The sequence below is a fragment of the Ctenopharyngodon idella genome, chromosome 2 (genome assembly GCF_019924925.1).
Source record: "Ctenopharyngodon idella isolate HZGC_01 chromosome 2, HZGC01, whole genome shotgun sequence".
Lineage (NCBI taxonomy): Eukaryota > Metazoa > Chordata > Actinopteri > Cypriniformes > Xenocyprididae > Ctenopharyngodon > Ctenopharyngodon idella.
The window spans coordinates 41,012,916-41,022,906 of NC_067221.1; the positions used below are offsets into that span (position 1 = coordinate 41,012,916).

General features: G+C 37.1%; 1 protein-coding gene across 1 annotated transcript; it reads left to right on the top strand.

Moving 5' to 3' along the window:
* The first annotated feature begins 133 nt into the window (after window positions 1-133).
* Window positions 134-9,704, top strand: loxl5b (lysyl oxidase-like 5b). The gene is made up of 9 exons (XM_051880794.1): window positions 134-641; window positions 4,180-4,304; window positions 4,550-6,123; window positions 6,220-6,328; window positions 6,862-6,999; window positions 8,448-8,604; window positions 8,690-8,785; window positions 8,877-8,992; window positions 9,081-9,704. The coding sequence occupies exons 3-9, from the start codon at window positions 5,373-5,375 to the stop codon at window positions 9,085-9,087; spliced, it is 1,374 nt and encodes a 457-aa protein (XP_051736754.1). The 5' UTR covers window positions 134-641; window positions 4,180-4,304; window positions 4,550-5,372; the 3' UTR covers window positions 9,088-9,704.
* Window positions 9,705-9,991: the final 287 nt, after the last annotated feature.

Sequence of the window (9,991 nt, forward strand, 5' to 3'; positions counted from 1 at the left end):
TGGAATGTGATTAATCGTGATTATATATATATATATATATATATATATATATAAAATTTACAGCATCTCAGTTTTTTTTATATATTTTTATGAACTACAACAAAATAATGTATATACATTTACTAAAATAAATACTTTATGGAACTTGTGGAAATCATTAGAGTTATATTGTATACCTTTACATAAATGTATAATTATAAATAGGCAAATGTTGTATACTTTATATTATCATTGTTTGTTTTCATCCTGGATTATTAGCATTTGCATTTTTTTTCCAGAGTTTATTCAAAGATTCAGTGGAAATCTGATATAGGCTATTATTAATATTTTTTGTAGATATATTTTTTAATTATCTGTCTAAACTTAAACTTAAATCTTTATATATTATAAATAGGCAAATGTTTAATACTTTATATTATACTTTATAATGAAAGATCTGAAGGAATGTGTTTTCATTCTTAAAGATAAGCTGTTAATACTTCAGTGTTGTTGATGAGCTAATAAAAAGTTTTATGTTGAGTTTTGGACACTAGGTGGCGTTGTGCTGGTTTCTTCCAATCAGGCTGTTTAATCACAGACCAAACCCTGCTTCACTAGTTTAACTAGCAAGACCAGCTTAATCGAGGCTGTTTTACCAACAGGTCAGTGGATATTAACCAGTCTGAACCAGCAAGCAATTCAAACTTGGTTTCTTTTTCCAGCAGACACAGAACACTTCCTTCTCCGTTTCTAGCTGGGCAGCACACTTTATTTTTAGATAGGCGTCTCAGGTTTATGGCAAACCGCGTAACCACAGACATATGGATCTCCATAACGCGTGACACATCCACGAATTCCATGTTAAATTAGGGAATATGGGTGTTGAAATTGAAGAACATTATCCTTCAGGAGACAAGTGTCAGCGGGAATGTCGGTCATATGCGAGTTTTTGTGAACACGAGCCCAAGGACACGTGTATGAACCATATCTCGATCATAAAACACGGTATCAACAAAGTGAAATCAGTAATATCGTTTTATGACCGTCATTACTAGTTCACGTTAAGATCAAATTCCTTACGAACGCCTTACTAAGATAATGATACTAAGAAAGGGTATTTCCTGCTTTTTTTTACCCACCTGGGACAGAAATTCTCGTAGCAAATACACGATTAAATCGTGTATATATATATATATTAATGATGCAGTTTTTCGTACAATTCTAGTTTCAGTATTATATCATTTTCGCAGCGCGCTCGAGCGCAACAGTAGTGCGCATTTGGAGACGCGCGCTTTACGCGCACATTTGATACTACAGAATGAGGCGAATAAACATTTTGTTCATTGAATTATAGATCAGTATTGATGTATATCCATTCTGGCGGTCCGTGTCGAATTTCCTCCCCAGTAAGTGACATATTCCATGATCCACAAAAGCCCAAGAGCTCGTTTATGATGGAAAGCTCCTTGAAAGGCAAAAATGCATTTTCTCACCTGTTTCCAGCAGTAAATTAAAGGTGACCTTCAGCCCTTATTTTAGGCACTATCATTTAGATGGCAATTCCTTGAAGAAGAATAATGTTTCTGTACGTGGCATCAGGTGTGTGGAAATATATTCCTTTTGGGAAATCTTGTGCTCAAACCATTAAAGACCATCTTCGTAAAATCGCACAAAGATCAGTGCAGCTCTGGACACCTAGATTTACGAATGAAATAATTTCAAAGCGTAGCAGCATTAGTTTGATGTCGGGAGGAAACACGGGGAAGATTTTATTCAACAAACCCAACAGTGAAACAACCAGGAGCGCCAAAGACGCTGAGATTTTATTTGCTATTCGCTCTCTTACATACAATGTCCAAACCAGGTGGAAAGCAACGCTTCTGCTTGTGATTTGTTTTACACATTTTGCACTTTTAGACACACAAGTAAAGACTCAATGTAATGTTTGATACTTACTGTAGTCTAAACTGTATCTTAGTATCTTCTGCTGAGGGGAGTGAGTGTCTGCGCTGGTGTCGGATCGGGCTCTTATGGAGGAGTTCAGGGGTGTTTCCGCGTCTCTTCTCGTCTATTTCTGGTTCAGTGTCACGTTACTCTCAGCAGCTCTTGCCATATTTGGTCCTCGCTGTGATTCCCCGTGACTGCGAGACACATACGAGTATCACTCCTAATGGTCTGAAATGTATTATTATGAATTAACTTAACTGCTGATCCATTCATACGAATGTGGTTATATTCAGTATATATAGCAGTATGTATATAAAGACAGAGAGAGAATATAACATCCAGCACATTTGTATTTGATAACTGACCTTTATATAAAAAAAGTGTGTGTATGAGTATATATGTATGTGTATATATAAGTATATATGAATGTGTGTATATGTATATAAGTGTGTGTGTGGGTATAAGTATATATGTATGTGTGTAATATATATATATATATATATATATATATATATAAATATATACATCAGGGGTGCCCAATCCTGTTCCTGGAGATCTACCTTCCTGCAAAGTTCAGCTCCAACCCTGATCAAACACAACTGAACCAGCTAATTAAAGGGTTAGTTCACCCAAAAATGAAAATAATGTCATTTATTACTCACCCTCATGTCGTTCCACACCACCTTCGTTCGTCTTCGGAACACAAATTAAGATATTGTTGATGAAATCCGATGCTCAGTGAGGCCTCTATTGAGAGCAAAGCCATTCAAACTTTCAAGGTCCATAAAGGTACTAAAAACATATTTGAAACAGTTCATGTGAGTTCAGTGGTTCTTAATATTATAAAGCAACAAGAATACTTTTTGTGCGCCAAAAAAAAAAATAAAATAAAGACTTTTCAACAATATCTACATGGGCCGATTTCGAATCGAATCACTAATTAGAAACAAAAGATTCATAAAGCTCAGAAGCTTCATGAAGCAGTGTTTTGAAATCGGCCCAAATAGATATTGTTGAAAAGTCGTTATTTTGGGTTTTTTTGGCACACAAAAAGTATTCATGTCGCTTTATAATATTAAGAACCACTGAACTCACATGAACTGTTTCAAATATGTTTTTAGTACCTTTGTGGATCTTGAGAGTTTGAATGGCTTTGCCTCACTGAGCCATCGGATTTCATCAACAATATATTAATTTGTGTTCGGAAGATGAACGAAGGTCTTACGGGTGTGGAACGACATGAGGGTGAGTAATAAATGACGTTATTTTCATTTTTGGGTGAACCAACCCTTTAAGATCTTCAGGGGCACTTGATAGTTACAGACAAGAGTGTTGGATCAGGATTGAATCTGAACTCTGCAGGTACGGTAGATCTTCAGGAACAGGACCCCTGATGTATATAAGTGTGTGTGTGTGTGTGTGTGTGTGTGTGTGTGTGTGTGTGTGTGTGTGTGTACTTGAATTTGGTGTGTACTTGAATACTTCTGGACCCCACAAAGTACGAAATATACAGAATCTTTGACTTTGTGGGGTCAAAATACTTTATATGAGACTAAATCTTGACTCAATGTATTATGTATGTTAAGTTATGGGTAGGTTTAGGTATAGTGTAGGAAAAGGCCATACTATAGTGACTTTTAAGATTTTGTCAAACATTCTTATATATGATTTTTTAAGATGTTGTCTTTCTGGGGTCTGACTAAAGGACATTTGGACCCCACAAAGTAGTGTTAACAAGGATGTGTGTGTGTGTGTGTGTGTGTGTGTGTGTGTGTGTGTGTGTGTGTGACCTTGAAAGTGAATTTCTTTGAAGACAAAATCTTTAGTCTTGACACATTTATAAATTTTTGACTTTGATCATTTATTTTGATAATTGAATATATACAATATTTTGACAATATTTTGTCATAATCAAGCATTGTGTTAGTTCAGGCAGGCCATGTCAGTCAGCTGTTCTGACGTGTACCAATCCAGTCGTGACACTTATAACCGCGGTTCATTTAAATCCCCATTCATTCAGCCTCATCTAACTCCCCCTCCATCCCCAACTCCTCCTATCTGGAATCTTAATCTAATCTGATATCTGTCCACGACTGCATACTGTAAATTTCATTGTAATCATCCTTCCTCATGTATTTTGGCTTTTTTACAACAACTCATGTAAATTTGTGATTGTTATTATGTATGCATGATTACTGATCTGTTCTGTTACCCCAGCGGGGTTTGACCTGCTGCTCTCCCCGCTCTGTCCAGGGACGGCTGCATGGACGGGTGTGTGGAGTTTGCCCAGAACAGAACCGTACCGCCAACACTAACTGTATGCATGATCATTATAATAAATATACATTTGACAAAAGCAGTCCTGACAGAACTATGGGGTAAGTTGGCACATTGGGAACCTGCAATGAAATGGCTTTTCAAAGTAAGAAAATTATGAAACACAAAACAAGTCATGAAACAGAAAAAATAAAAGCTAGGCCTATATATTTTATTCTTGTTTAAAATATCAAACCATTGTTTTGACATTTGTGAAAAATACTCTTGTCATGAAAAAAAAAACAGTTCAAGCTTTTTCAAGTTCATTATTTTCTTCTTAATGCATGTCCATGTGTTGTTATTGCAGTTGGAACCAACATCCAAAATCACTGCAAGAGAAATAAACTGGGAATTTTGAAGACGTGAATCTAAATCAGCCTGTGTGTGTTTCTGTTAGCGCACACTGCCATCTTGTGGACATTACAGTACAATGCTCAACAGCTTCACAATCCGTGCTTCTCTTCAGGGATGTGTCAGTGTCTCCACCTCAGTGTTTTTTAACTGAGTTGCATAAATATCAGATCAGTGAGGACTGTGATCAATCATTTCCAAAAATAAATACAAAACCTGTGCTAACTGAAAGAAAACAAGATGGCAAAAAAGACTGAATCAAATATTTGATGATAATAAAGCATAATGAGAGATTTACAAGCCATTTAAAAGAGCACCAAATTAGGTAAAGGATTTTAAACACAGCACTTGTTTAAATCAGTCTTTTACCAAAATCCTGAAACTTTCTGTTTATGAAACAGACTTAAATAAAAGATTTCCATCCCAGGTGACATTGATGTGTTTGAAACATTTATACATTTTATGTAGATGTATTTTATAATTCATCAAACGTATAACTCTCTCCAAAGAGCCTGGAGTTTTGCCTGCAGTGCTTGAACAGAAGTATCGAGACACCAGTGTGTGTTCGGCGAGGAAAGAGTTAAGAGCGAGTGTTGCTGACTGTGCATGCGCGCGTGAACTCCCACAGTTTGATAAATGTCTGTCCGCTGCTCTTCTGTCCGTTTCTAGTGGCTCGCGGAAGATTCGGACTATGCCGTTTACGCACTCCAGAGTCCCACATCCGCTCGCAGAGGAACATCTGTGCTGGGAAACCATATCAGTGACTGTCCAGCTTTAAAATGTGTCTCAAGATGCCAAATTTGATTTTGGCTTTATATTTACTTCAAGGACTGAATAACTTTATCAGCGCGCAAAGTTCCGCGCCCTGGAGGAACCGGATCCAGTGGGTGAATAACGGCCAGGTGTACAGTTTAATGAGCACCGGCTCAGAGTATCACGCACCGGTGGTGTCCAGAAGACAGTCCAGGGTTTACATGAGCAACAGCAGAGATGCTGCCCGGGACAGGACCATGCGAATTCGAGTGGAAGCGGTTGAGAGACCCACTAACAGCGTGCCGGACAGCAGCACCGCGCTTTTGGGCCCCGACCGCATGCAGTATATAGTGGCCAACAGCCGCGCACCTGGTGCCAGACAAATGCAGGTGCGCCAGAGGCTCAGAGGTCCTCCCGGAACCAGAACTAACGGCACCGTCCTCTCTGAATACTCAGGCGGTGGAAGAACCCCTGCACAGAGGGAAAATAACGCACGGAGGGCGCCAGCGGTTGCTAATCTCCAACAGCTGTCCGCGCCCACGGAGAATTCAAACACCTTAAATTCAGATCATGGAAACTATAATGAAGCGGCTCTCCCCAGAGCGCAAGCTCCAAATGTCCCAGTGGAGCAGGGAACAACGTCTGAAAGTATGGCAGGAGATGATCCACGAAACAGGAATACGGTCTTCTACAACATCTATCCACCCGGCGGCAGGACGCTCATCCCCCGCCGACCGCCGCCTGGCACCGGGTATGGCACCAGATATTTCCAGAACGGTGAGCTGTGCGTAAAGCACGAATTTAACCTCAACATATGGGGCATGTGCGGTATTTATTTAAAAGGCGTGTTTTCAGTATGATCGTGTTGTGCAGGTCTACCGGACCTTGTGCCAGATCCATATTCCATCCAGGCGGGCTCATACATCCAGCGCGTCCAGATGTACGCGCTCCGATGCGCGGCGGAGGAGAACTGCCTGGCGCGGTGCGTAAATACAGATTTTCTTATGAATTTGTGTTGATTTACAGCGGGCCCAAAAGTATTTAAATACTTAACTCGCACTCAATGTCGATTTTCTTACCTATAATGCAGTAATATTCAGACACAAAATGTTGAGTTTGCACTTTTTTATCATGTTAAATAGCAGACTTAGTGTAGCCTGGAAATAAATGTTGCATAGAATATTAGTGAGAGTTTTTTATGTGGTCTGGTCTATTGTACCACACTGTAAGAATTGTTGGTTTAACTTAAAAAAAAGTAAGCTACCTGGTTGCCTTAATTTTGAGTTCATTGAAATTAAACATTTGAGTTAATGCATATTATGTTATCTGAACCACATTAATTATCTAAGTTGATTTGGCAAAAGAAAAGATGTTGTGATAAATCATGAAAATAATTTTTTATAGTGTACAAATATATCCAAACTTATTTTGTGTGGTGGGGTCATCAGTATTGGTGGTTGCATGACCTCTCGTGACCCTATGATCCATGAGCTCATCCTGTCTTTCATCTCTCAGATCTGCGTACAGACCCACGGTCAGAGACCTGGACTTCAGGGTTCTCCTTCGGTTCCCACAGAAAGTCAGAAACATGGGAACGACTGACTTTCTGCCGGTCAAACCCAGACATCAGTGGGAGTGGCACAGCTGTCATCAGTGAGTTTGAGTTTACTATTAGAATTATTATATTAATTAAACTTTATGATAAAATTATAGTACTAAAACCTCTTTTACTGTAAAACAATCACTGCAATTCATGCCACTTGCTTTCATAAAGCAACGGCAATATTATAAAACACAGTAATTTTTAATATTTCTTAGTATTAAAAATCAGAATAAACGGTGCTTCTGCCATGTAATATAGTTCATTTCACACCACAGTTGATGCAATTAGAATTTAGAATCAGATTTATCCATCTCAGAATGTATTTAGACACTTTAGTCACAGTTTAAAAATGTAGTTCCTAATTTTATAATTATTTTTATTATAAATTATGATAAAATTATAGATACTTAAACCCCCTTTACTGTACTGCATTTATGCATCTTGCTTTTATAAAGTTGCAGCAACAGCAATATTATGATCAATAATAAAGTTACATTTATTAGTATTAAAAATAAAAAAAATCAGCAGTTCTTCCACCATGTAATATAGTTCATTTCACTCCACGGTTCATGCAATCAGAATTTAGAATCAGAACTATTTGATTTATACATTTTGTGATACATTTTGATAGCTTGCTAATTATTATTTTTTATAAATTATGATAAAATTATAGTACTAAAACCTCATTTACTGTAACACAATCACTGCAATTCATGCCACTTGCTTTTATTCAGTTGGAGCAACAGCAATATTATAAAATACAGTAATTTTCAATATTTCTTAGTATTAAAAATCAGAATAAACAGTTCTTTTGCCATGTAATAGTTCATTTCACACCACAGTTGATGCAATTGAGAATTTTGAATCAGAACTATTTGATTTATGAATTTTATGTGATGCATTTAAATGCCTTGCTAAATATAATTTTTTATAAATTATGATAAAATTATAATACTTTACTGTGGTACAATCACTGCAGCTCATGCCTCTTGCTTTTATAAAGTGAGAGCAATAAAATACAATAAAAGTTCAATAAAAAGTTGTTTATTAGTATTAAAAATAAACATTAATATAGTTCATTTCACACCACGTCTCATGCAGTTAGAATTTAGAATCATAACTATCTGTTTTATAAAATGTATGATCCGTAAAAAAAAGAATTGTTGGTTTAATTTAAAATAGTAAGTTACCTGGTTGCCTTAAAATTTTGAGTTCATTGAAATTAAATATTAATATAATGAAGTAGATTGATTTAATCAACAGAAACTCTAAATATTATGTTATCTGAACCACATTAATTATCGAAGTTGATTTTACGAAAGAAAAAAATGTTGTGATAATTTTTACAGTGTGTGAGTGATGCATTTCGGTTGCTTGGGGTGTTTGTTCAAATCATTATGCATAAGTATGAGCAATAGTAATACTAGTGCTTATCAAAACACATGTAAAGTGCATTATGAGACTCATCCGTCTGAACTGTGTGGAATCCCACATGCAGGCACTATCACAGCATGGATGCATTTAGTCACTACGATCTCCTGGACATCAACACCGGACGGAAGGTCGCTGAGGGACACAAGGCCAGTTTCTGTCTGGAAGATACTGGCTGCGATCCTGGATTTCACCGCAGATACGCATGCACTGCACACACACAGGTACAAACACACTGATGAACTAAAACTAAAACTATTGCAAACATTTCTGCCATATTTAGTGTTTCGGTTTCTGCTGTATTTTCAGGGTTTGAGCCCAGGCTGCCACGACACATACGCTGCCAACATCGACTGCCAATGGATCGACATCACAGACGTGGCTCCTGGGAACTACATTCTTAAGGTATGAGGGGTTTTGAGAAGGTTTCTCTGTGTGGAGTTGATGCTGACATAATGGCTTTCTAAAACGGATGCTGTCTCGTTTTCCTGTGCAGGTCACTGTCAATCCAGACTTCCTGGTGCCCGAGTCGGACTTCTCCAATAACGTTGTGCGATGTGAGGTCATTTACACTGGCATTTACATCCAAACAAGAAACTGCATCATAGCTGGGTGAGGAAATGTGTTTTTATTGATTTTTTGCACATTAATATTGTAATTAGAGCAATAATCCACTGTTTGTTTCTTACTGTTTCCACAGGAGTTAAAGTCCCTGGGTCGGGTTAAGAAGTTGATTTTTAAAGACCTATATAATAGGTTTAATTATAAAAATTATTTAATTTAAAGCTTTATCAGTAACTTGAAACATTCCTTATAGTTGTTGGAATAATATTTAATGACTAATGTACTGTATCTATTTTAGATGAGTTTGATTTCTTGCCCAAGTGCAAGTGGGAAAACGCGATTTTGTTTTTGCGATGTTTCCATTTTAATAGAACATTTATTTTAAATGAATAGATTAGTATGTTGCTTTTTAGTGTTTGTATTTATTACATAGATTATGAAAAATATAAGCATCTAAGATCATATTGAGGGACGTTTTGTGTTATTTTGACTTTTTATTAGATGGTGAATTCATAGTGGTTGAGTGTTTTCCTCCGGCGCAGACCACTAGTGTAAGATATACACTTGAAATATTCAAAAGGTTTGGTTTTCCAGGTGTCCGCCCATATTTCAGTGCAGTGTCTTAAACATCTTGAAAAGCTTTGCTGCTTCCTTTGCCATGATTATAAGAATCTTTCCATGAATCCTGGACTTGGATGGACGAAGTCGTTTGTGGCTTGATATGCAATAAACAAAAATGGAGAGAATGTAATACAGAAAATGGATTGTGGTTCTTTTCTAAACTCCTTCTTTATTAAATCATGGGTTCATTCAATACAGTAAAGGTCAAATGAGCTATCAGTTGAAATGTTTAAACAGGAATGAAGGCATTATTGAAGTGTAGATGTGGGATGAAACATTCTCAAGCGCATGGAATGAGAGATTAAGGCGAGCCAAAGACATCAGAGACGTTTTACTGCCTCTTCTTGGTATTTACTGTAAGGTAGAGTAAAAATTTAACTGGGTGGAACTGTTTGGATGAAAGTCTTCACGGTCAAGATCTGGGAT

Coding starts and splice junctions, on each gene's coding strand:
- loxl5b (XM_051880794.1), top strand. CDS start 5,373: ATGTGTCTCAAGATGCCAAATTTGATTTTGGCTTTATATTTACTTCAA. Junction 6,329..6,861: donor GAGGAGAACTGCCTGGCGCG/GTGCGTAAATAC, acceptor TTCATCTCTCAG/ATCTGCGTACAGACCCACGG. Junction 7,000..8,447: donor GAGTGGCACAGCTGTCATCA/GTGAGTTTGAGT, acceptor TCCCACATGCAG/GCACTATCACAGCATGGATG.